Raw genomic sequence first — 27678 nt, 5'->3', positions numbered from 1 at the left:
CTGTTACTGTCATGCAGCAGGATTTCTTCTGAGCTGGAACTGAAATCAGTCAAACATCATTGTGCCTTTGTGTTTCCTGATGGCCAGCCAGACCCTGCATGTGGAAGCAAGCCCTCACAAGCCAGGGTCCCCTCACACTGCCACCAAGGTCCATCACCGCTCTGCTTATGTCAGCAAAGAAACATTTCCCCCCCACAATGCTGTGCTAACTCGAAGGGTGCTCATTTGCAGTGATTTTACCTTTGGGGCGTCATGAACCCCTTTGAGAATCTGTTGAAAACTTCGAGCCTTCTCCCCAGAAGAATAAGCTTCCATTTGAGAATTTGCCAGTGGATTTAGATAGTTCGGGACTCAGCTGGTTTCCCTTCTTGGAGATTCACAGAGTCCATCTGAAGGACCCCTGATTTCTAAAGTGCTTTGAACGTGTTGCCTTCAAAGTCAGACATAACTTTTTTTTTTGCACGGAAGCCCTCAGCAATACGGTTTTTAGTTTGCAGCATATCCTTACCATGTAAATGCTACTTACCACTGACTGTTTTTAAAATTCTAGCTTGAAGAACTCATTTGGGTACAGAAAAATAGTGTCTAATCCTACTAATGCTAAGGTTTTGTGTTTCAGGTCTGACTACAGCCACATGTCCTCCACCAGCAGTAAGTATGGTTTAAATGTCCTTCAGCACTGGCTTCTCAATCCTGTCTATCTGTGTAACCCATGCTTTCACGGAAGAATCACCCAAGGGATACTTGCCAAAGTGTGTGATACAGAATCCTCTGACTCTAAAAGTTGGGGCTCTTCCTGGAGCATTTAACTGCTCCTTGATTTCAGAACTAGCTATGCAGCTCCTTTCCCTATGGAAATTGAGCCTAGAGCAACCAGCCCGGGCTTTGTTAGGGTAGATGCTTCTAAAACAGCTTCTCCAAATAATCGAATAATCAGAAGTAACTCATTCATTCACCAAACATTTATCAAATACCTGCTGCCCACAGGCTAACAGCCCAGAGCACATGCATTAGACCCCTGGGTGGCCCCAGTTCATCTGTTGGGCCAATGTCCTGCCTTGTATTTCTGCATCTGCAGGCAGATATCATAGGTGATTATCAGATATGGTTTAAAAAAGGTCATTGGGAATATGTTTATAAACATACTATAAGCAAAGAAAAAGATGTCTGTATTAAATACTAATTGACAGGTAAATCTATTCATGGGAAATTAGGCCTTCTATCTAGGAACAATTTGCAGTGATTAAAATCACTACGTAAATGACCAGAGCCATTCAGATTAATTAAACACCTATTTTAAAATAAAAAATTTCTTACAATAAAAGCCCTGACTGTTTGAATCAGTAAATACTGAATTGTTTTTTTTTTCCCTATCTTCCCTGTTAACATCTCAATTCTAAATAGTACCCAAATGGAAAGACACTTAATTGGATTATTCTATTTATTGATGTTCTGGTTTAGTTTTCCTTTGCAATAAGAGACTGTGCAGAAAGCTGTATTTCTGGAATTGTAATTTAGTGTCAAATTATATTTAGTTATTAGTATAACTGCAATGAGTAATCTCTGATCATTTCAGCCAACTGGAGACCCAACATTGCCCCTTAGTTATTAAGAATGATTAGTAATAATGAGAATAATGCTCCAGTGATTTGCATTCCCTCCCTGAAGCTTCTGCATTCCTAAAAATCAGGGAAAGCTCTCTTGAACTCTCTCTCTCTATGCTGCCATTTTCATTCCACTCAGTTTTGCCCAGAAGCTACATTTCTTTAAGAATGATTTTTATGAAATACTTGCCCAAAGCCTTTGCTCAATTTGTAGCTCTCAAATCAGTCCTCTGGGTCACAACAAAGCACCTCTCTTGTCAGCGAAACTGGTAATTTTGTTTGGGAGGCTTTCCTCTCTATTATTTTAATTGCGATCTCAGAGTTGGAATTTCTCTTAGTGCAACTGGGATCAATAGCCTTTATTGCTCTTCCTTTTCTCTTTAAATATTTGGTGATTCCTGCATCAGTCTTCAGTGTTGGGACCTCTTGGTGAAGATGTATATGTGTTTCATATTTGAGTTAGGAAATGTATTTGGCTATAAATAATAGAGGAGAAAATAATGACATAAGTCGGCGTTTGTTTTCCCCTAACATAAAAAAAAAAAAAAAAAAAGCTCAGAGAAGGCCATGCAGGTCTGATGTGGAAGCTCCTTTCATCGTTCTGCTTGGATTTTGGCTTCTGTCCTTAGAGTTGCCTCAGAGTTACAAAATGGCTGCCTCAACCACAGGTATCACATCCTTGTTCTGGGCAGGAAGAAGGGGTGAGTGGGTACTGCTGGGCCCCTGGCTGTCTTTGTCTAGTGTTTGCCTGGCCTGCCTCTCCTCCCAACCAGGAGCATAAACCCTGACCACACCCAGATGCAGGAGAAGGCCCCTTTAGCAGTCAATAAAGGTAACAGAGTGGACCGTTTCTGAAAAAGAAAAAAAAAATTAAGTCTGAAGTCTTAAATCTATCCTTTAAAACATAGGTTTGACAGCGCTACAATCATAGAAACTACTTTCCAAGTACATTTTAAAAACAGCTTTTCCCCACAAACTAGACAATCACACTCAGAGGACTGAGTAGAGAGAAGGTTGGTAAGCTTACTCTCCATCCTGAATGATGTAGCTCCAGGGTCACTCTCCTTGCCAGCACCCTCTATGTGACCAGCAGGACCCACAGAGCTGACTTGTCAGTCTTCCCCTTGTGGGTCCTGAGAGTGGCTCCTGCATCTCATTGTCGTCGTCCCCCACCCCCCCACCCTTGGGCAGCCTCTCTGAATGGCTTGTTTCTGAGCACTTCCTGGTGGGGATTTGAGCACTGGTTCTAACCACTCGCTGTTAGGAGATGGATTTTTCTGTCTACTGGTGATTCCTGTTCAGCGTTCCCATGATGCTCTTTTACCTGTTTGTGCCTGAGTTCATGGGGGCGTGAGCACTTCCTTGAGTTGAGCTAGGGTTGGAGTCTCTCCAGAGCTGGAGTTCGTCACTGCTAGAGCTGACAGGAAAGCTTTCTCCCCAAGCAAGAGTGGCTATTCAGGTGTCTTTTCCCTCAGAACACAGGGGCTGCTTCCTCAGGCTGCCTGCCCCTGACGGAAGAAGAAGGAAGGTCCTTACCAAGAGAAAGTACAAGAGCAGTGGTGTGAGAGTGAGGTCTCCTAGGTCCTAGTCCTGGTATGGAGTCCGGGTGGGCATGGGGGCCACTGGGCCTTCTGTTTTTCCTTGACCTCCTGGGTCCCAGAATCACATTCCCATCGATCGTGACTGATGTCACTTTCAACTCTGGTGGAAGTGGCTGAGGGGGCTTCTTTAATGGATGGTTGTGTTCTATAAATTGGGTAAATTTTTTTTTCTACTTACCATGGGTCCGTTTGCCTTTTTGAGACTGACAGGGCTGACAAGCTTTTCCCTTATGTTTTCTGCAAAGCTAAATACACTGTTAACCCTCAGATCTCAATAAATCATAATACTTCCTAAGAAAGATGAATTTAATTTATACTCTCGGAATCTTAGGTGGTTTTTCCAGAAACCTGGGTAGAAGATCATCAAAGCACTATGTACAATTTGCATTCTTAAGTGATTTAAATAAAAAAGGGAAATTTTATAAATAGGATAAAAGAAAAACAATAATTATGCCAGGGGGAAGAAAATCAACTGTGCCACGTAATGATAATGAAATTCCCATCATGTATGATTGAATATTTTCATTCAAATAAAGATTATAATCATATTTGGAGAATTTCTCTTAGAAGATGCTGGGAGCTGAAAAATGATATTTTTAGGACAGTGTCACATTTCTTGAGAATCTCTAGCCCCAGGATAATGCCAATAGGAAGGGGTCAAAGAGTTCACTAGTTCTCTTTATTGGATACTATTCCTCTATTAGCCCTCCTAATTTGTGCCTTAAAACTGCGCCTTCTCGAAACTCAGGTATAGTCATTAACTCTTTACCTGGCCCTTACAGATGGCCTGTGACAGTGGGAATGCTTCACAATTTTGTGCCCCTTCGTACTTTTCAGAAACACAAATGGTAAAAGATGAGTCGAAGTGATACAGGGGCCCTTGGCAATGCCCTGAGGAATTCCCCATATCTGAAATTACAGAGAAATGGCCATGAACGGTGTGTTCTGCTGATTCAAGCCCAGGACCACGTACCAAGCTGTGCAAAACAGGGACACCTCATAGGTGGGCGGGAGTCATGGGATCTGTTCTTCCACCCACCCAGGCCTCCGATTCCTGCCCTCCTCTTGTTTCCCTGGCTTGCTTTTCCTAGCTTCCTGCTCTGTCCTTCCAGGGACTCAGGTAGCTTCCCCGTGTCCTGCCCGCATTCTCCTTGCTGGCCACGAGCTCCCCCAGGCTGTAGGGCCAGTGGAGTTCTGTCCCCTCAGCTGTCCTGGGGCCGTCATGTCTGTGACCTGCCCTTGAGGGCAGCCCCGAACAGGCCCAGCTGATGCTGTGGGCCCCTGGACACGCTCTCTTCTTGAGGAAGAAGGGTCCAGTGGATTGCAGGTGTTTTTCAAATGAGGAAAGTCAAGTGTGTTAGTTAATTGCAAGGCCTTGTGGCTGGTCTCGAGCCACCCCAGGGGCTTGTGGGTCCTGCCTCACCGCTGTGTGGGAGGACCTCTCATCCCTCCCCAAGGCTGCCTTGTCTCATGGGTGCATCTTTCCACATAAATACCATTGCCTCCCCTTCATTTCTCCACGGTCTCATCATTTCCTTGAAGTTTTAGGATATCGAAGCATCGTACGTTTTTAATTTTGTCTTTGGCCACATCTGTGCCTCCCCTCAGTGTGGAGGGAAAGATAAGCTCCTTGTGATTTAATTAATAGACAAAGGCAAGGAGCTCTGGAAGCAACCTGTTGAAAAGACATGACTGCATTCTGTGCAACTCATCGCTGATGGGGAATGTTTAAGTAAAAATGACCCGTGTCTCTGTATGCAAGAGCTCAATTCAGACGGGATAAGGAAATATTCATTATTTTCTTCCTGTTTTCTTGAGAGGAGATAACTTATTGACAGACTGACGTTTTAAGGCCAGTTGTCCAAATAAGGAAGGTCAACATCTTGGAAGAGGTGGTAGTAGCCAACTGAACTTTGGTCCGTTTGTAAATTTCATAGTTTTCATTTTTTTTTTTTTCCTTCTGTGTACAATACTTTCCCCATTATGATTTTCAGTAAATGTTCTTTTAGGGTCTTATTTCATAAGATCTAGGCAAAACCAAGATCTATTCATTAACCCTTATGAAGAACAATTTTAGCCATTGCATGTGTATAATTCTGTGACCAGTATGTAGTCGGCAATGGACACAGGTTTGCAAAAAAACCAAAACACCCACCCATCCGTCCCCAGCCTCACACTCCTGTTGCAGTTAAAACATCACAAGAAAAGTCCCCAGTTTTCTCTAACTTAGCATATAGCCTTTTAGGCAAAGTTATGGATGGTAATATGGTCTGTGAGGTGGATCGGACAAATCTTAAGTAACTCATTTTAGGCCTGTCACTGCGACACCCATTTCCTCCTTCCTCGGTTTCCAGAGGGCTCATTAGTGGTACTAAGGATGTTTGATATACTTTCATAAACCCAACAGTTGACATAAAACAAATCAAAGCATAGGGGAAGCGCTAATTTCAGAGTGGAGGAAAATCACGGTTTTGAATCTCTACTTGGTCACTTCATTGAGCCAGGAACACTTAATTTTGCAGCGTCCAGCAAGTGAACCCCAAATAAGAACGATTCCCCTTTTTAGTACGTTTAAGAGCATGTTCTGGCACAACAGTCATGTTCCTGTGCAGAACTGCTCTCAAAGGAGATTCAGGGTGACCTACTGCACAGAATGAATCTGCAGCCCTAGGCAGGCTCTTCATGAGTGGCCTTGTGTTGGACCACGGTGTCCCTGATAACACAGCCCTCCTCCGTATGTGGCCATGGCTGCAGAGACCAACCAGAAATCGTTAAGATGTTTTGCATGTGGAGAGATCAGTCTGATTTCCTTGTCCATTGTGTCCTGTGGCTCTGCCTTCCACCGACACTGTAGGATTAAAGCTTTCACTCAGAAGTCCCTATCATATTCCCTGGCAATAGGCATCTGGTATACCTACTCACTGGTACAGCCGCTGCTCCGATCACCATGCGGGAAAGAACCCCCAAGGCTTCTTCCCTCCTCCTAGGAATGCATTGGTCTCACTCCAGCTTGCCCTGACCGTTGGAGAGAGGGCCTTGGTGGTGGAGGCTCTACCCATGCCCCCAGGCATTTAGGCTTTCTGTGGCGAGCATGGCTTCAGGTTTGAGACACTCATGTTCCTGGACTTTCTTCTTAGAGCTGGAGCCTCTTAGCATGTAGCTTGTAGGTAACTCTAATAAAAAGGCCACAGTTGTGGGTGTGTCATTTTTTGGCAAGTCTGGATCTTGAAGCCACTCGGGTAGAGGCTTAACCACAGCCTGAGAGCCACAGAATGCTAGCTGGTGCAGCTTGGGGTCCACTTACTCTGCATTTTGTCAGCTGCCCCGGGAAGGTATTCTGGGCCTGGCAGGGCATATAAGTCACCATACTGGAAAACTTGCTGCTCAGAGTAGGGTCCACAGACCCCTGTATCAGCATCACCCTGGCTGGAGCTTATTAGAAATGTAGAATTCTAGGCCCCACCCCCAACCTGCTGAGTCATGTGAGTTGTTTGTACTGAAATTTTGAGGAGCACTAATCTAGCTCATGTCCCCAATCAGCAAGATTGCTCTTAAATCCCTGAGAGATATGGTCTATCCAAATTTCTTTTAGATTCTAATTTTTTTTTTTTAAGATTTTATTTATTTATTTATTTATTTGAGAGAGAGAGAGCACATGAGAGTGGGGAGGGTCAGAGGGAGAAGCAGACTCCCTGCCGAGCAGGGAGCCTGATGCGGGACTCGATCCCGGGACTCCAGGATCACGACCTGAGCCACCCAGGTGCCCCTAGATTCTAATTTTTAAGGGCATAATCTGTAGGCCCTAAGATTTGTATAATGTCTAGGTGAGAAAAAATTTCACTTGACAAATATTTAAATTATGAATTATTGATCATTTAAAAGAAGAAAATTGTGTTCCTCTACTGAGTGGTTTATTTGAAAACATAGAATTTGTCCTTTATCAGGCAAGCTAGAGGTGTGGGTTTGGGAATTTTTTTTTTTTTTTTTTTTTGAGAAGCAGGCAGCAGCCTTATCTGTAAGATCACAGAGTAGTAAATGAAGCCTGAGATGAATGAGCTGAAAGCTAGTGTATTTAGACAGTTATTTGACAGTGTGGGTTCTGTATGGCCAAAATTCTCTGCACAGGAACCTGAAAGGCTAAGCAATATTGGTATTTGGCAGTTGATAAGAAAAAAGCAATAACCAAAGATACACACAGGAAATCAAAGGGTGAAGAAAATATACCATACAGACAACTCCTTTGATGCTGTTACACTGGCATCCATTCCCCAAAAAATATGGTGTAGTCCTACTGGCTCTAAAGATAAGTTTTAATTGTGTGATTTCAACTACATAGAGATTGTCAATTTCTGTCCAGGATATGAAAGAAAAATGAAGGAAGACTTCTCACAACCACATTTTCCCTGAGAAGCTGATGTGTGACACTTCAGGGACAGCGGGTCTACCAGGGTCATTGGGACACTCCCCCCCCCACCCCCCCATCCACCAAGGGAGAGAACACAAGTGAATAGCTTCCATCCCACATTCCTAACATGCTTGGTGCTTTTCCCCAATTTTAAAATAATTATTATTATTCAAATAATATATAGGCATTGTCAAAAAATCAGAAAATACAAATTAGCAGAAAGAGAAAAACTCCGATTCCTGCCGTCTAGAAACAGTCAATAGTCATAATTTGGTGTCTGCTTTTATCGATTTTTTTCTGAGCACCTGTATTACTGTAGATATGTATTATTAGCAAAAATAGTATTGTATGGTTTTATAGTCTCATTTTCTAATTCAGCATAGATGAACTTCTTTGATATCAGTAAACTTCTACAATAGTTTGAATATATGGTATTCCATTATATTTCTGTATAGTAACCAGGGCCCTGTTGTTGGTACTAGAGGTTATATTTACTCTTTTGTTATTATAAACAGCATTGCCAGGATTATTTTTATACAAGTCCTTATATGTATATCCTTCATTATTTCCTTAGGATAAACTCCTTCAAGTGGAATTGCTGAGGTAAAACGGATTGTTTACTTTTTCAAGCTTCTGATGCTTCCTGCCAGGTCACTCTCCCAGTGGCATGGATGAGAGCACCAGGGTCTCATAAAAATGGTGATTTTTGTGAATGAAAAACAATGCAGATGGATACACACACACACACACACACAGTAACAATGGGCGAAAGTGCTCTGAAGAGTAGGTGATAGGCAGGGAGACTCTTGGGTTCTGGAGACCCGCAACTTGAAGTCCTGTCTGTATTTCTCATGAAAAGAACGGTATCATTTACTGTGACATTCAGCAGTGGTGCCATCAGTACTCTGCATGGGCCTTATGGGACGTATTTCCCACTCCGGTGGACGATCTCTGTCTTTATTCAACATCAGTACCGTTGGCATTAACTTCTGATGACGTTACAAGTTGGACGTATTTGGGGAGTATTGTGCAAAAGCCAGGTCATACCCACTAGAGTTTACAATATTCAGAATTGATTAGGAAAGCAAAGAGGATCCCGCCAGTCTGCCTTCCTTCTTCCCTTCTTTGTAAACCTTCTCTCCTTCCTCCATGTTGACCAGACTTCTCTTTTGTACAACATACTGGTTATGGAAGGGAAGGAACATTCCATCTGCTCTGACTCCCCCTTGCGTTTTTATGGCACCCGGCATCTTCTGACGTTGTTGTGAGTACAAAAGGGTAGTGCCACTGAGTTGTGCAGAAGACTCTTCTGTCCTTGTGAGAAGTCTTCCCTGTGTCCATTACAGGGAGAGCTGGGCTTCCTCTGTGACTCATTTTTACTGTTTCATGGCCTCAGGCTGGAGCACAGTGAGGCTAAAATGTGTGTGTGTCACAGACAACCTGGACTCAGAAGCTGGACGCATCTTTCCATGAATTGGCATGCTTACGGAGTCACATTCTAACACTTTCTACTACCTACGGAGAACTCTGTATGAACCTCCTATTAGGGAGGGAATTTTCACAGTCACATGCTCAAGCGTAACAGTAGAATTGCTGTATTTATAATCAAGTTGAACGTCACTCCTGAGTCGCCCTCACACCTAGCAAGTGAAGGCACAGGTGTGTTCTGCTCTGGGACCCCAGTCCCTGCGGTGCTGAGCCCAGAAGTGTTGGAACATGATCCTTTCTTGGAAACCTTCTGGAATTCAGACTTTGGTCAGGTCCCTTCCAGTCTTCTTCCTTCCACCAGAAGCCCCAGCTTGGTGTCATCTGAGCTGGAAAGGCCACCGTAGCATTACACGCTCTTCTGTGCTGATTCATGGGGCAAGCCCTCTGCTTTAAGTTTTTAGCTTTTCTTAGCTCAGAAAGCCTTTTCTGTCTCCAAAACCCCAGCCCTTGCAATAGAGAGCCTTACCTTTCTCTGCTGTGATCTGAAAAATATATATGAATTCAGAAACTTGATTAATCGATCTATCTGCCCACACCCTCCCAGAAGCAATGAACAGCCCAGACTCTGCAGGAGAAGGGCCACAAGCCAGTAAGAAAATTGTGGGAAAGGGGAACTTTGGCTATCATCTCTGAAATTCATCTGGTATGTCATTTAGAACATATCTCCCACTTCATGTTTTTCTTATGTTTCTCGTGTGTGAACACCTTGCTCCCTCAGTTAGGTTGTGAGCTCTAGAAGGGACCATGTCTCCTGCTTTGCAGTCCTTGGGGCTATTAGCAAGAGGAGGCACTTCAGAGGTAAGGGAAAGCCCCAAATGGGGAATTTGGGAGATGTTTGTTCTCTTCCAAGATCTGCCACTGAATTGCAAGTCAAGCTGCCAGACTTCTGTGACATGAGGAGGCTGGACTAAATGCCTCAGCCATCTCTAATTTTCTAGTCATGTCCAGTAAGCTTGCTCTTCAAAGGGCTGTAAAGTACATAATTTCTAAGGAAACAGAAACAAGGACCAGGAACATGTCAGTGTCCTATTCAGATTGGTCAAGCATTTGAATATTTTATTGAATTTTAAGCCAAAAAAAGAGTCCCTAGGCTCCATTTCCTACATTGCTAGTTTGATCATGAGCAAAGCCAGCACCAGATCTCAGCATTGGTTTTTCTACTGTGGCAGTCAGGATATATTTTATAAGCACATATGTAGTGCTTTTTCCTGGAACAGTTGTAATAGCTAATTATTGTTTGATTTCTCAGCATCCTGCCAGAATAAATCCCTTTGTAAAACAAATCTTAATTACTATAATTGAGAGGATTCCTTCCCCCAGCCCTAGTGGTGTTAGAGGTCTGGGGTCCATTGATGAACAAATCCTTGGGATAGCTTTTGGTTACCATCCTCCTCTTTTGTCTGTTTTGTTTTGATCGATATATTTTACATCTCAAGACAAGAGGAATATTCTAATCCTGTTGTTTGCAAGCCCTGCTGCCTCATCTCCAAATCTGTAGAATTTTATTGAAGTGCTGGCATGGCTTTGCTACTGGTGAAAATGACAAGATATATATGAAGTGGTTGAGAACACATGGAAATTACTGAGTAGAAGAGAGGATTCTGTGTGAAATGTGAGCATCTCTTCTGTCGTTTTGAGCCCTTTACCTTTATAAAAGTTATTATTCTTGCAGTATTAAGCATTGGACTTTGGTGTTCATCAGACCTATGTTACCTTCTCATAAACTTTCAAAATCATTACAGTCCTAAGGACTTAGATAACTCCTAGATATGTTAAGTGTTGCTAGCTGCTTTTCTACCTTCTAATTACATATCAACCTTCTGGTCCCCTTCCAGAATTTATGTCAAGCTGTGTTGGAGTTCAAAGTGTCTTTGTCATGACTCTCTGGCTAGTGGCTGGCCTTGGCTTCCCCACTCCTCTTCCCACCCGGAGGTTTGTTTCAGAACGAAATTTAGAAAGTCACACAAAATAAAATGGATGTCCCATTTTCAAGTGGGGGAAAAAAATGCAGGGTATCTCAAGAATCTGCCTTCCTTTGTCTATTATTTCTTTCTCAGTAGTGTCCTGGTTTCGAATGAGCTCAAGAGTGTGTATCACACATCCAGATCCCTGACATTGTTTCTGCAACAGATGGTGAGAATGGAGCGAGCAGCCCGATAACTATAGTTAGAGCTATAAAAGGCCTAAGGATCAGAAAGATTCCACACTGTTTTCCTCTGACAAGTGAAAATAGAGGTTTTGGCTTAACCGCGTCAGCCTTATAATTCTTCAATTACAAGACAGTGCTGTGGATGCAGGCCAAAGAGAAGAGAAGCTTTTTATCCATATCATGAGTGCAGTTTGGATCCCCTGCGTTAAAAAATCTGCCTGTCACCATGTTACCATCAGGGTCTCACTATGCCCACCCTGCATCTACTTTTGACTTGAGCTGGGGCTGGTGCTGGGGCCAGCCTTGCCACTTCCACGGCCCAGAGTTGCGGGTCAACCGAAAGCCTTGTCAAAATCATAAAATTACTAGGAATTGAGAAAGTCTGAGATCTTATCTTAGGTGTGGGCAGGGGCAAAGGGAATTGCTTCAATTTTTTCATTAGTTCAGAGGTTCGAAAAACTAGCTTTAAAAAAAAAAAGACTGTATAAAAAAAAAAAGAAAGAAAGATGAAGGCAGGTTATTCATTACATTCTGGATGAATAGACTCTCTGGAGAAGGAATTTGGAAGCCCCTCTCTGAGAGCATTTAGTTCAGGCATTCCGGGAAGACGAGGCAACTTAATGGGGGGAGGTTGGCCCTTTTGTGGCATCTCACAGTGCAGTGGGGTTTGTATTCACCACTCTGGAACCTCTCTGCCTCCTGCTTGCTGACCTAATTTTTCTTCACAGCGGCAGCCCCTGCCTGGCATGTCTTTGTGGCATAGCCATTCCACTGCCTCACCTGGGTGTTCTGCCCCTTGGTCGTGAGGGTCTGCTCAACCAGACCAAGTATCCAAGCCCCTGAATTGTTCAGTGCCATCGAGCGGGGCTTTAGAAATGCAAATAAGGAGTTTCTTCAGCCTCATGCATGTGCAGTTAGAGAATCTCGAGCCAAGCTCCAGGGCCCAATTCCCTACACCAAGCACCTACGGCAGCTGGAGGTGCCCTTGGTCTGACTCCCTTAGCCTCCTGGGGGCTTATGGGACACTGGAGCTGGCAGTTTATTCAGCTGATGGTAAATGGTTATGGCTGCCACCTTGGAAATCTCTTACAATATACCATATTCATTACGGGTTTGTTCAATGAAGTATCTTGCACTGAGCTACCTGACTTCATCTTATGTATTTGCTTATCCTCTGACTACCCCCCCCCACTAGATTATAAGTTCTAGGAAGGCAGAAATTCTTTTATTCCCCACTGTATCCTACAGGGCCCAGCACAGAGTAGGTGTTCAATAAACACTGCTTGATCAAAAAAATGATTGCAGTTGAACTGCAAATTGTCCATGATACATCGTGGATAAGATGGCAGAGACATCAACCATTGCCCAGAACTTCTAGAAAGAGGTCTCTGAACTTGTTGTATCCTAAGAGTTGGCCAGGCGTTCCATTTGGAATGAGAGATCTGGACTTTCAAGCAGACATACCTGCTGCTCAGAAGCAAGTGCTCTGGGGACACGCGCTAGTTTGCCAGTTCCGGGAGGAGGGCCAACCTGGCAGGCACCAGGCAGTGGGAGACCGCATGGGAAGGCTGGTGTGAAGCCCGGGGGTGCGGAGAATGACGGTGAGGAGTCCCGGCTTAGGCAGTCGAGTGGGAGGTCTGGCATCGGGATGTCTGTCCACAGGCGGAAGCACCTCAGTCCCCACCCACACCTTTACCAGACGGGAGCTTAGGATGTCCCTGCAGCTCAGGGGTTGCCAGAAACTGCCCCCGCATAATGGTCATCCACTCACCGTAGACTCTCCTGCCCACATGGCCTGACGGAGCTAAGCCACAGTTTCAGAGCCCAGCCACACAAACCAAGGATGGCAGGCCAGAGAGCAGAGAAGGCACACAGGCAGACTGCAGAGACCCCACTCTCCTCTAGCTGGATGGCCCTTTGGTCATCCACTCACCGTAGACTCTCCTGCCCACATGGCCTGACGGAGCTAAGCCACAGTTTCAGAGCCCAGCCACACAAACCAAGGATGGCAGGCCAGAGAGCAGAGAAGGCACACAGGCAGACTGCGGAGACCCCACTCTCCTCTAGCTGGATGGCCCTCGTCGGATCTGTCAGTATTTCCCCTGCAACATGGGGCGAAAACACAGTGTTGCTTTAAATTAAATGAGGTAATATCTGTCAAGCCTTTAGGACAGCATCTGGCAAATAATAAGAATTTAACACATGATTATTATTGTTTAAATTGTTTTCTTTTAAGCTTAAGAGACCACAAAAGGGATATACAGGAGAAGTGACACACTGGGGAGAAATGTAACAAATATTCAGGTTCACAGTATACCTGTCTCATTGAAGGCCTGACTCATGCAGTTACTTTACTTTAAGTTGGTTTTTGTTTCACATTATCAAAGGAAAAATCTAATTGTCTCTAATCCCATGGGAAAGAATCTTCCTTCTCTGCTCAGGAAGCACAAAGTAATCTCGAAAGCTTTGTTAATACTTGCAAATTTGTGAACAGCTCCCCTCTTCTAACCAGCCCTGGAGAAGTCTGTTGCCTGGTTCATTTTTGGTCTGTGTCTTGCCCTAAGTGAACAGGTGCTCTCTGAGGTCCTTCGAGAAGACGTGTAATAGATATGATAAAGGCAGAGCATATCCCACTGTCACGGTGTCTCTGCTTCTCCAGGGAGGCGGAGAGGCTTTCCATGACAATTAATTATTCACATTTTCTCTCCTTCCCCTCAAATACTTGCTTTCCTATCTAGCTCCAGGAGGCACGTTTTCTTTGGGGTGTATATAACCCTAGCACCCAGTGACGGTTTGGAGCTGCACGATGGGGCTCTTTGAGCCTGTTTATTTTAGGGCCTCGTGCAGTGGGCACATGCTGGTGATGGCTAGAGTATATTAATGCCACCACTCATTCTCTTTATTCTTCTCGGGGTAGGATTTTAGCCACTTTGATCGCCCTGGTTCATGCAGTGCAAGCAGAGCTCAGGGGTCAGGTCTTCATCTCCCTTCCTTCCTTGCTTGTTCTTGGATGCATCCCAAGCTGCCCAGGCGAGCTGGTGCTTGGTCAGACGCCTTTCTCCGTGTCCCCACCCTGCCCCGAGGCTGGGCATCTTGCCTTTCTGCAAAGCTGTCAACATTCACTGATCCGCACAGGCTTCAGCATGGCCTTTGTTACTGCTCTCTGGGAAACCTCTGTGTGGCTGATAGAGGTGTCCTGACACCGAGCACCCCGACAACTCTGTCTTGGAGACTCAGAAGCTACCTTACCCGGGGCCTCTCCACATGCAGGCTTCTCACGCTTGTCTGCGAGCCTGAGAGGGCAGTGCTCATAAAAAGACCTGGGAGTGTGCCACTGGGGAGGGAGTTTCTGGGTTATGCTTCCTCAGACACCCAGGGCCAGACGAAAGAGATGTAAATGGGTGTCCAAGACAGGGAGCTATTGGCTGGTGGCTGAGAAGCCAGCCAGACAGGAGGAGGCAGGAGTGCAGTAGAGAGGGGTGAGGCCGTAGCAATGTGGCCAGAAACGATGGGGAGGGGCGGCTGCTCATTCTGCTATGAAATAAATACAGATGAGAGGGTAAGCACACTTCTCTACAGAACCGTTGTGATTGTGCACGCAGACCTCAGATGCCGTGTGACCTTGGCAGATTACTTCGCCTCTCTGTGCCTCGATTTTCTGCTCTCTAAAATGGGAACAATAATAGCACCCCCCCCCTTCTAGGGTTGTTCTAAGGATTCAATGAGTTCATATATGTAGAACATGGAGAAAGTGCTGGACCACAGTGAACATCATGCACGTGTTAAGCTAACGTCTCTCCGTGTACGTGGCCACACGCACACCCTGAGAACGGGCGCAAGGTCTTAATGGGGCTGCCTCACTGCTCTGACAATGTCTTTTCCCAAACATTCTTTCGACTCCGTATGTCCTTTTTTCCTCTCACAGAAATCATCTCCAATTTTCTCAAATAAATTTCTTCATCCCCCAAATCCTTCAAAGCCTTTCTACCTCTTTCCATTTGAACTGAGCTTTCATTAATGTTTAGCAAAATCACATGTCCCCACTGTTGGGAGATCAGGCCACCATGAAAAAGCAAAATATGCATTTCATTTGATTGTGGTACTTTTTCTTACCTTTCCTGGAGTTACTGACTGGTGGAAAATCGCATTGGTTTGCCTTGTCACTATTTTTGTTTCAACCGCACCTCCTGCTGATAATGGTGCTAATGTTCAATGAAACAGGAAGTAGTCAGGTGAGCAGAAGAGCAAACAAAGAGAAGGACCACAAGAGTCCAGGAATTCTGATTGTTTTTTAAACCATCACAACGAATTTTCATTGATTCAGATTTATATGGGGGCACACATGTATTAGATAACCACATAAAAGTAAGAATACAGTCTAAAGTAACTGATCCATCCTTAAAATTCAGCCCACGAGCTCAGCAGTGCACAGGTCCCATTGCTAACAGCACATCCCTCCTGGAAGTCGTTCCGGCATCTCATGCCAACATGGCCAAAGTGGAACTCCTTATCTTTACCCACAAATCTGCCCTGCTTCCTCTCTTCCGTATCTCTTACTTACGCGTCAGGATCCAACCAGAAACATCAAGGTACGCTCCTCTCCTGCTTTTCCCGCTCCCCACCCCAGGCCTGTGGGCTCCAAGCCAAGTCACCTGTGCCACCTAATTAGCCTGTGAATCTGTGCCTTTTCTGTACACCCACCGACTCCTCCTGTACCTGTGAGTATTGCTGTATAACAGCCACCCCCAAACAGTGGCTTAAACAACAGTCATTTCTTATTCCTCTCATGTCTTGGGTCAGCTTCTCTAGACCAGGCACAGCTAGGTGGCTCTTACCATGTTTCTGTGGGTGTCTGAGATTGGCTGATCCAGGCTGGGCTCAGCTCGGGCGGCTGTGATCCATGTATATCTCCTCCGGCTTTCTGGCACCAGTGGGCTAGCTCCTCATGGACATGTCAAAAGCACAAGAAGGCAGGCCCAAACACACGTCACCACTGTGTCTTTCTGTTGGCCACAGTTAGGCATATGGTCGACGGTGTCCGAAGTCAAAGGGTGGGGAAATGCACTTCACCCAGTAATGGGAGGAACTATAAAGTCCCATGGCAGAGAGCAAGGAGACAGGGCAAGATAAAGAATGAGGGCCAATAATGCAATCTCCTCCACTGCCAAGTCCTGGTGATCTCTTGTCTAGACTGTTTACTCATCTTCTGACTTCTTCCTTTGCTCCCCCGACTAGCGCCCCACGTCCCTTTATTGAAACTTTCCACTGCCCCTTATCACTACCAAATGGAGCTGAAGCCCCGTATAACTTGGTGCTAGTCCATTTTTCCCACTGCATCTGTTGCCATGTTTCAGAATTACTCACCACCCCCTTCCAAATGTGCTTGTTTTTTTGCACAGTTCTGTGCCTTTGTAAACCATCTTCCCTCTTCCTGCAGTGGTCTCCCCCACGTTTGAAGGTTATTATGAGTGAGATGTTGTTTACCCTTCAAGGCCCAGTTCACGTGGTGCCTCCTCCAGAAAAACCTCCCCAGAAGCACTCTGGAGGAAACGTTGCTCCTTCCTTTGTCCCATGGTAGTAAATTGGAATTACATCATGCTCATATTTAACTCGTACAAATTCAAGACTACGTGCTCAGCCAGAGGGGGCGGGGGTTGAACAATGCCACCTACCATTCTAGTCCATGATCATGGAAGTACTGAGATTTGACTTTGCTGTTACCTTGGTCATCCTTATGTTTCGGAAGCCTCTTGTAGGGTGAAAGGCACAGCCTGCTGAGTGGGGGTCTAGTGCTTACTGATGCAAGACTGTTCTTTTATAACACAAGCCATGCAGCAAGCCTGCTCTTTCATCTGGTGTTCAGCCAGAGGAACACCTATCTGGCTGCATTGTCTTGCTGCAAGTAGGACCTTCAATACTATATTGGAAATTCAAGGGACTTTCAGGGGTAATATTGTCTCTAGGTAATTTTTACTTCAGGGTGACTTTAGAATCTAACCCCTGCCTAAAATGCTACTCTACTGTATTTCCTATAGGCACATATCAGATTGAATTTTAATTTTTTATGACTGTGTTTATGAAGTTATTTGTGGCTTATGGTTCTTCAGAGGGCTACTGCTGTGGGTGTGCAGGTTGTACACTGCACAACTCTAAGGGAGCAGCACTATTCACACCAGAGTCTATGTAAACAGACTCCCATAAGACTCGATGATACGAGCTGCCTTGTCTCTCCAGTGCCTGATACATATTGATTGCTCAACAAATGTGTAAATAAATGAGTACATAAGAAAGGCAACAACAGACTGAATTAACTATTCCCAAGTGAAATAATTTAACAGAGTTGAGATGAAAATTCAGACAGGTTTTGATCCAACAAAATTGAAACTATGTTATCACAGATGAATATGATGAAATATACCTGCAAGCTCATTTGGCATGTCTTGCAAAGCTAGAAAAAGAAATTATTTATCCTGTAAATTGATTGAGGTTATTGTTCCTAAAAGCACATCACACTTCTCAAACATTATTGACTGCATGAGTGACTTCTACCTAATACCCTAGTGGACATTGTGAGGCATGTGTGTGATGACAGATCTACATTCTAGGTGAATCTAGCCCCCCAAGTCACAGTAGACTTAAAGATTTCTTGATTTCCCTTGGATGAGTCGTAAAGCCTGTAAAGATGCAAATAGAGCCATCTTTTAAAAGAACAAGCCTCTGATCATGTTATCTGAGAAAATATGCTGAATATTTCTGAATTAGAAATACGCCAGTGTGGCCAGCAGACCGTTCACCCTGTGGGATAGTGTTGCCAAGTTAAATGGTCAACTTCACCCTTGGAATTCAGTGCTTCCAGATGTTCTTTCTGCCAGAGACATTGGGAGGGTAAACAACCCACTCAAGATGTGTGGGCTTCTGAGTGGACGTGGCCTGAGGAGAAGCCCAAAGACAGCATTCCACAGGCAGCCGTGGTCCCACCATGCTCCCCCAGCCCTAACCACAGCCCCAGTAAGCGGCCTCAGCAAGAACACTGGGCCTCCCGCCCCGCCTCAGCCCCATGTTCCTCCGTGTCATTCTTTCCAGCAGCAAGATGGTCACGACCAGATCACCCCAGCATCAGTCCCCCGTTGGCCGTATGCCTCCCCAGCCAGGGCTTTATCTGTCAGCACGGCACCTAGCATGAGGCATGAAGAAAGGATTCCATAAATGTTTGTGAAGTGAATGAACAAGAAAAACCAATGCAATAAGCAAATCCGAGGAGTGCAGTGGTAGAGGGACCATTTCGGGGGGTAAGGCACGGCAGTTGCTTTGGGAAATACTAAATGGTATACCCTGAATGCGACAGCATCTTCTCTATTGGCCGTGTTATCCCTTCCAGATCAGTGGAGATTTGACTTTCTGCTGCATAACAGGAAGTACACTCAACCTGGTGCAGTATGGGGGGTTCTCCTAGCCCTGCCCAGTTTGGGGGCTATTCCTAGCAATAATACTTCTCTCGTGTTTGGGCTGCCAGCGTTTTTGTGGGCAAACTTGGGATCCGAAAATCCTAATGATCGCGGAGTCAGTTCAGTTAGCCCTTAGCTTCTCTTCCTGTCACCGCCTTGCTTGTCATCACAGGACACTTTTAATGACAGTCACCGTTTGTTTGTTTTTCTTGTTGTGCCCCAGGTGAGCTTTCGGTGGAGGAGGCGCAGGACCCTTTCCTGGTTAGCATCCACATCATTGCAGACCCGGGGGAATCCCAACCCCTGCAGGAGGCCATCGACAAGGTCTTGGCTTGGATCCACCCAGACCTGCAGCTGTTCCGGGTCTCGGAAAGGCGGGCATCCCGGCGGCGGCGGAAGCCCTGGAAGGTGGCGCAGCCGGCGCTGGCCGTGGTTCTTTTCCTTCAGGAGGAGTACGGTGAGGAGCAGATCCTGCAGCTGCACCGCACGCTGCAGCGGGCGCCCTGGCGCCACCACCACACGGAGCGCGTGCCTGGCAGGTTCCTGCCCTACCTGCCCTGCAGCCAGGACTTCTTCACGCTGGCCCCCGGGACCCCGCTGTGGGCCATCCGGCCCGTGCACTACGGCAAGGAAATCGTGCGCTTCACCATCTACTGTCGCCACGACAACTACGCCGACATCCTCAAGTTCTACGAGCTGATCCTCCGGCGCAGCCCCAGCCAGAGGAAGACGGACTTCTGCATCTTCCCCATCTTCTCCAATCTGGATGTGGACATCCAGTTCTCCCTGAAAAGGCTGCCCTGTGACCAGACCCCCGTCCCCACCGATTCCTCGGTGCTGGAGTTCCGGGTCAAGGACATCGGTGAGCTCGTGCCTCTCTTGCCCAACCCCTGCAGCCCCATCAGTGAGGGCCGATGGCAGACGGAGGACCTCGACGGGAACAAGATCCTCCTGCAGGTACCTGGGGGAAGTCTGTCTGTCTGTCTGTGTCTACCTCCCCGTCTCTTGGGGGTTGGGGAACAGAGAAACAAGCGGGTTGGCTGTGCCAGAAACCCCAGTTACCCCAGTACCTGGTAAAGAGCAATGAGTTAAGAAAAAGGAGGGATCTGTGGCCCCCTGTCTGGCTCTTAGACAAAGTCAAGGTGTCCCGACGCTGCCTAAACAGAAGAGGCATCAAGGGCTCTTTGCGTTGGTTGTTTTCACTTGGCTGCCTTGGCTGTATGCCTCAGCAAGCAACTGCCAGGTCCCTTAAATATCTTAATTTTGCTAAAGACTGAGACATAAATTTTTATACTTAAAAGTAAGTTAAAGAGCCAGGCAGGTGCATATTTCATGCTAGAGCAGAAGGTTGCTCTCTGTAGTGATTCAGTCCCAGTAACCTGTATAAATGGCCATCATCAAGAATTATGGGGGGGCTATTAGTCATTTCTGTCTACATTAATTTACCTCCTCGACATATTACTATATTGAACAAAGGCCTGCATTCTTGAGACCCAAGATACAAATCTTTTTTCTTACTCTTTTCACACTTTAATGCTCGAACTTCAAAAGCCTCCACCTGTACAGATTTTATAACCATTTAAATGTGTGAATCTTCTTTGAAATATTCTTTCACTGGTTCCTTTGAGCACAGCCCAGGCCAAGCTTTTATACTTTGTTCTTTCACTTACGTTATTACAGGCATCGAGCGAAAAAGTATTCTAATTACTGCCAAAAAAGAAGAAGTGCCTTCAAAACAATCACATTCATTTTGGTCTTTTAGTATAAACAAAATCCTTCCATTTACTTTTACTTATTCAACTGCATTATATTTTGCGTACGGCATTGGGAGTCTTCAAACACAGAAGAATTTTGTTCTCACATTTCAAAACAGACTATAGAGCAAGTGCAAGCTAGCATTCAGTTCACTGAATAAACTGATATTTAGTTTCTTATCCTTATAGCTCAAAGGAAAATCAGAAAATTATCTGTGTCCTATAAACAGTAAATGTCTCAGAGGAGATCTTTCTGACTTGAGCAAAGTGGCCCGGCTGTAGTTTTAACCAGTTTTTTGACATGTGCCAAGTTCTCACTTCATTTTGTGATATGTGGATTACAGTTCTGATGTTTGATGTCAAAATCAAGAAAAATTACGAAGCTGTGGTTTGAGTGATTTGAGTAACTACCTGTGATTTCAGTAACTACGATCAGCACCTTTCAAGATAATGGCCCTTAATGCACTATCAACCTTCTCCTTCCAGGTAGCCAAATGGGAAAACGGAGATGCCTGAGCCAGATGTTTAAAAAAAACTGAAGTCCTATATGCTTGGAACTGTTTTACATGCTAATTCCAGAAAGCCTGGGTTTAGAAAGCATTTATTAGGTCGGGCCAGGTGTGGGACATTCTTAAGTCTATGTGCTGAATTTTGAATTCTCGAATATGGTAATTAATGATCCTGAAAGAGTGTGAGGCAACCACTGGAAGGATGGGAGGAGAAAGGGGTCCAGGAACTGAGTGAAGGATTAACCACAGAGTAACAGGGCAGTCTACTACATCCATTCCCTTAAAATGTACTCATTCACCTCTTCCCAAGCTTACTGAAACCAAAAACTCCAAAGGCATCGCTTACTTCTTAGAATATTTATGAGAAAGTAATTTTTTAAGTGATCACTGGATTTTAACAACCTACTTACTGCCTAGCAGTAGAAGGGTGGACGGGTGGATGGTGGGGAGGCACGAGAGGGAAGAAGGAGACATCTATCTTCTCTCAATATATTCTACAGTTTTCTAAGAGCTGGGTTTTCCTGAAGGTCCTTTGTGGAAGTGAAGAATACACTGGTAAAAACTCCCTAAGTGTGAGGGAGTAGATTCAGGAATCTTAAATAACAAGGTCCCTGGGTTACAAGCTCATCTGCAGTCCCCGGGAGCCACAAGCATTCATGGCAGCTCAAACAGCAGGTGAAGAGGCGCGCAGAGGACCTGGCAGTTGCTTGCTGAGGCATACAGCCAAGGCAGCCAAGTGAAAACAACCATGGCCATTATTAAAAAGTAAAGGGAAACATATAAAGAGAACCTGTTGGGTCCAAGGCACAATGTTAGTTTAGCTCTACGGGATATGGAAAGATTCACAGAACATGGACCATGGCTCCAAAAAGCTGCACTTTAGCATCATCGAGCATTAATGCAAATTTCTGGGATGCATTTTTCCAGAGGGATCTTGGGCAACTTCTGATGCTAGCAACTCCCCACCCTCCTCTTCCTTGCTTTCCTCCCCGGATCAGACAGTGCCAAGAAAGAGTTTTAGGAGGAGGAAGTCTTTCTTTCCATCTTAACAGATCTTAGTCAAAAACATTCCAAATTCTTATAAAAGGCTGAGTAGCCCCCAGAAAAAACCTTTAATCTTTATTGTCTTCCAGAGGAATTAAATCAGAGGAGGAGGTGGCTGGAATATGGAATGTTCATGGGGCAGGATGAGGAAATAAAATTCAATCTATATTTTAAGCAAGCAACTAAAAACTACCAACCAAGATGTGTTCCAGCGTATAACTCTGCTCAACTGAACAAAAACATTTATATTAAAAATTATAATTGAAAATATAACTCGGGAAACATACACTGCTAAGGACGATGTGGTTAAAAGGCATTCTCTCAATGGGGTCCCTCTCCATGACTTAAATATCTTAATTTTTTTTTTTAAAGATTTTATTTATTTATTCATGAGAGACAGAGAGAGAGACAGAGGCAGAGCGAGAAGCAGGCTTCCCGCGGAGCAGGGAGCCCGATGCGGGACTCGATCCCAGGACCCTGAGATCATGACCTGAGCCGAAGGCAGATGCTTAACAACTGAGCCACCCAGGCGTCCCTCAAGAGCACATTCTTTGGACGTCTCTTTCCATAGAGGATGGTCACCAGCTGTTCTTTGTGTCTGCATAAGGCAAAAGAGGAAATTAGTTTAAAACAAACGGATTTAAGTAAGATTTAAAAGGCAAGAAATCTGACACAGAGAATTGTTAAGGGTTGCCAGGCTCAACATCTGGGACTTTCTTCGCTGGAGAGATTTTAAGGTCTCATCCACGCCAACTAGTTTGTCTTCTTCACATAGTGTGAGGGGCTTGACTAGACAGTCCATCTCGGGATACCCGGAACACCAGCGCTGTTGAGGGCAGGGAGACAGATGCTGATGGGGATGCAATTGAGGGACTGAGTGGGCTCCAGAGACTTCGTAAAAATGTTCCACTGGAGTAAAATACACATAACAATAAAACTTAACCATCCTAACCATCTTTAAGTGTGCAGTTCAGTTAAGTACATTCACACTCTTGTGCAAACATCACCACCACCATCTCCAAGCTCCAGCACTCTTTCCATCTTGCAAAACTGAAACTCTACCCGTTAAACAACCCCCACTTCCCCCACCCCCAGCCCCTGGCAACCAGCACTCCGCTTTTTGTCTCAAATGAATTTGACTGCTCTAGGTAGCACACATAAGTGGAATCATACAGTATTTGTCTTTCCATAACTGTCTTATTTCACTCAGCATAATGTCCTCAAGGTTCATCCATGTGTTAGCACAGGTCAGGATTTCCTTCCTTCCTAAGTCTAATATTCCATTTAAGAATATACCGCATTTTGTTTATCCACTCATCTGTTGATGGACACTGGAGTTGCATCCCCCTTTGGGCTATTGTGAATAATGCTGCTATGAATATGGGTGTACAAATATCTGTTGGAGTTCCTACTTTTATTTCTTTCAGGCATGTACCCAGAAGTGCAATTGCCAGGTCCGATGGTAATTTTGTGTTTGATTTTTTGTGGGGAGGAACTACCATACTGTTTTCCGTAGTGACTGTACTGTTTTCTACTTCCGCCAACAATGCACAGGGTGAGACTTATTTTTTAAGAAAGCAGAGAAAGGCTTGCTCTTTGTGAGGCTACGGCACATCATTCTTCTACTCTATGAGGTTGGAAAGAACAGAGCAAACATTGAAGTGAGGCTTGTTTTATTATGATTCACCCCATGCACTCCAGAACTAGACTCTACAGCAGAAATTTTGAACCTGCCATCCTTGGACCCCAAGCACAGTTTGTGTGCATGTGTTTATGTGCATCAGATCTCTTTCAAGATTAAGACTCTCCAGAGGCTTCTCGTGGCTCTTGCAGTTCCTTCCAGATCTTCACCAAGGCCTAAGGCTTTATATTAGCTGGCCACTACTTAACCTCTCAACCTTTATCTCCCACTTCCCTCCCGTCTTGCTCCTTATGCCTTCCACATTGGCCTACTTTCTGTTCCTCAGATGTAGCAAGCTCACTCCTGCCTCGGGACCTTTGCACCTACTGTTCTGTCCACCTGGAATGATCTCCTCCAAGATCGTCACATGGCAAGTTCCTTCTCATCATTCAGGTTTCAGAGACGCCTTCTCTGTCTGCCCCACTTAAAGTAGCTCCCTTTCTCTGACCTGGCACTCCCTATTATATTATCTTTTTTTTTTTTTTCTCACTTACTACTATCCAAAATTATTTTGTACATGTATCTGTTTTCTTGTATATTATCTGTCTCTACTACTAGATTGTCAAATGAATGAATGAATGAATTTGAGGTTAGGGAAGAGGGCCTAGAGCCATGAATCTCAAATGGGTGCATAACCACCCTATAACCTCTTATGTCTGGGTTGTGATCCCATGTTGAAGGAAGAAACTTTGGCCAACATTTACTGGACAACCCCTCTGTACCAACACTGTCCCTCCCTACTCCCTTCAGCAGCTCACCATCCAGTGGAGGCAGCAGTTATGCAAACCAGAAAATCCAGCAGAATGTTCCAGGTGCTGTGATTTAAAGTACTCCTACAGGGCAGTGTGTGGCACAGGCTTTGCAGTCAGATGTATTGGGGTTGGACCCTAACTCTCTTACTTACTAGCTGAGTGTCACCAGGCATGTGACATTACATTGCTGAGACTGTTTTCTAATCTGAACAGTTAGGATGCTAATTCTTGCCTTGCAGAGTTACTCAGACACATAGAAAGAATGCCTTTGAGGTGCCACCCAGCACCCATGAACCAGGGAACGGTAGCTGTCATTACACAAAGGGTGGGTTGGTTGATGCTGGCCAGGGGCCACAGGGTCACGAGAGGCTTCTTAGCAGAACAGATGCCTGAGCTGAGCTGAGGGTGGCCATGGGTCTGGGATATCCAGGGGAGCCCCAGGACAGCAACAGGCACAAAGGCCCAGGCAGAGCTGCTGGACCCCGGGGCAGCGGTCAGGGTTCTGCGCTGCCATCAGAGGGCAGGGGGGCATCTGGGGAGAAACCAACACAAGAAAAGGCAAACTAGGGGCGCCTGGGTAGCTCAGTTGGTTAAGCGTCTGCCTTCGGCTCAGGTCATGATCCCAGGGTCCCGGGATCGAGCCCCTCATTGGGCTCCCTGTTCAGCGGGAAGCCTGCTTCTCCCTCTCCCCTTCACCACACTTGTGCTGTCTCTCTCTCTCACTCTTGCTCTCTCTCAAATAAATAGATAAAATCATAAAAAAAAAAAAAAGACAAACCATTCTTCGGATGCTTAGGACAAAAATGCCAGAGTCATTTTGAGGTTTTCCCATGTTTATTCCACTTGCAGAATGCACACAGAATCTGCACGCTTCTCGCCACCGCCGCCTCCGCCACTGGCCACTGGCGTTGCCCCAGGAGCCCCTGAGCGGCTCTTTATTTCTGCAGCCCATTCTCCACTGCACAGCTGGAGGGCCCTTCAAAGCATAAGTGAGACCTGCACCTCCTCGGCCCAGAGCCCGGGGGGCTGCCCGTCCCGTCCCACGTGCAATATGAGCTGCTTCCCCGGGTGGCCGGCAGGCCCGGTGCTGCGCTGTTCTCGCCTCTCCCGCCTCACTCTGCCCAGCCCCCTGCCTCGCTGTCCACCCTTCAGAATGCCCTGGGCCTCTCTGTCCCCTCTGCCTGGGCCACCACCGCCCTCCCCCACCCCGACCCCAGTGGCCACGTGGCTGCTCCCGCAGGCCCCTCGGGTCTCCACTCCGTGTGCCCTCACGAGCAAGCCTGCCCGGCCACCCTGTCCCCTGTGCTCTCACGCGCAGACGCACCAGCAGCCCTGCTCCCGGCCCTGCTTGCTCTTCCTCCTTTTAGAATGCTCTGTGTTGACTCAACGGAAGCACCTTGAGGGCAGAAACTATCTGATTTGCCCACTGGTGTATCCCTCGTGCCCCGAATAGTGTCTGGCACAGATCCAACACTTGGTGTTCGAATGCATAAAAGAAGGAAAGACGGAAGGGGGGAGAAGGGGGAGACTTGGGATGGTTTCGGGCCTGCCCAGTGGAGGCAGACTGAGCAGCAGAAAGCCTGGGCACGGCTGCTAGGAGGAGACGGAGGACAAGGAGGGATGCAGAGTGAACAGGACCCAGAGGAGGAGATTGGGCCGGGAGGCGCAGAGGGGAGCACTCGCTGGGCCGTGGTATATGCTGGCCTACTCCAGTGGGACTTGAGCCACGGAACACTGGGCAGAGGGCAAAGAGGAAGTGTGGATGGCCTCCCCTGGCCTCTCCCTGCCCCTCATGCCAGGGCCCGCTTCTCTTCCATACAGAGAACAGCAGTCATGCTGACAGGAGCCCCGCTGCCCCTCCATCAGGCCATGGGAGCGGCCTTCTCCGAGGGGAGCCTGGAAGAGGAAGGGAGGGCCCAGCCAACGTCTCTGGGAAAGCCAAAAGACACACACAGCAGTAGTATGGCGCCTCTGCTCCTAGCTCCCAGAAACAGGGGCAGACCATCTCCAGTTGGTCAGCTTTTTGCCTGGGTATGAGCTGACAGGGAAGAATTTAGCCAAGAAGTAATCATGATGTGATCATAAATATTAATTGCTCACTTAGAAGGTGCTACTGGGGCTAACTGCACTCCAGTACCTTACCTTACCCTCTTGGCATTTCTACCAAAGGGGACCATATGTACCCCGACGCTGCAGATGCACACCCTGAGATTTAGATCTGGTAACTGCCACTCCCAGTTATTACCAGCAACAGATGGGGGGGCGGGAGTTGGGTCAGGGGCTGGCAATGATCCTAGACACATCTCACTCATGAGTGCATGTTGGTTGTGCTGTCCCCTGTCCTTTTCTGAGGGACCCGGTAGGGGCCTAGACATTCCCTCTGCCAGTGCTTCTCAAACTTCAGCAGGCATGAAAATCACAGATTCCTGGGGCCCGCCTGCAGAGATGCTGGTCCAGGAGGTGCAGGGCGGGGCCTGGATCCTGCATTTCCGGCCAGCTCCCAGTGCTGCTGCCGGTCACTCTCTCTGCACCTTCACCAGGCACAGTATATTCTCAGGCGGGACTACCCAGTTGTTGCTTCACGTTTGATTACCGCTGCCCGGGGCACGTTCACCTTTTAAAGTGTATTATGATTATACTTAAGAGCAGGCTTGGGATAGAACATCAAGAGCACAAGTTACAAGTTGGTGGTGATCATTTCCCAGTATACATGTTTTGAATCATTCATTATGTCGTACAACTGAAATTAATATAACATTACATGTCAGCTATATATCAATTTTTTTAAAAAAGGGGAAAAAAGTCAAGTCACAGGAAGTGTCTAGAAGGTGAACAGAGCTTCCTAAAACTGTTTTTGTTTTGTTTTGTATTCATCTGAATGGAATTGCTATTGTACTTTTTGCCTCTTTATTTTTTTTTAATTTTATTATGTTATGTTAATCACCATACATTACATAATTAGTTTTTGATGTGGTGTTCCATGATTCATTGTTTGCGTATAACACCCAGTGCGCCATTCAGTATGTGCCCTCTTTAATACCCATCACCAGGCTAACCCATCCTCCCCCCCTCCCCCCTAGAACCCTCAGTTTGTTTCTCAGAGTCCATAATCTCTCATGGTTCATCTCCCCATCCAATTTCCCCCCTTCATTTTTCCCTTCCTGCTATCTTCTTTTTTTTTTTTAACATATAATGTATTATTTGTTTCAGAGGTACAGGTCTGTGATTCAACAGTCTTACACAATA

General features: G+C 46.0%; 1 protein-coding gene across 2 annotated transcripts in view; it reads left to right on the top strand.

Moving 5' to 3' along the window:
- Positions 1 to 27678, top strand: part of FAM124A (family with sequence similarity 124 member A) — a 68172-nt gene that overhangs the window by 8117 nt on the left and 32377 nt on the right. Inside the window, exons 2-3 of one of the 2 annotated variants that reach the window (XM_081814891.1) lie at positions 620 to 651; positions 18916 to 19649. In XM_081814891.1, coding sequence (XP_081671017.1) covers positions 620 to 651; positions 18916 to 19649 — 766 coding nt within the window. The remainder of the gene's footprint in view (positions 1 to 619; positions 652 to 18915; positions 19650 to 27678) is intronic. The other variant, XM_081814892.1, reaches the window with a different exon arrangement.

This window comes from Leptonychotes weddellii, chromosome 3 (genome assembly GCF_054177405.1).
Source record: "Leptonychotes weddellii isolate Sample4059 chromosome 3, ASM5417740v2, whole genome shotgun sequence".
Classification (NCBI taxonomy): domain Eukaryota; kingdom Metazoa; phylum Chordata; class Mammalia; order Carnivora; family Phocidae; genus Leptonychotes; species Leptonychotes weddellii.
The sequence above is the reverse complement of the archived record's forward strand: the minus strand, read 5'-3'. Positions and strand labels throughout refer to the sequence as shown.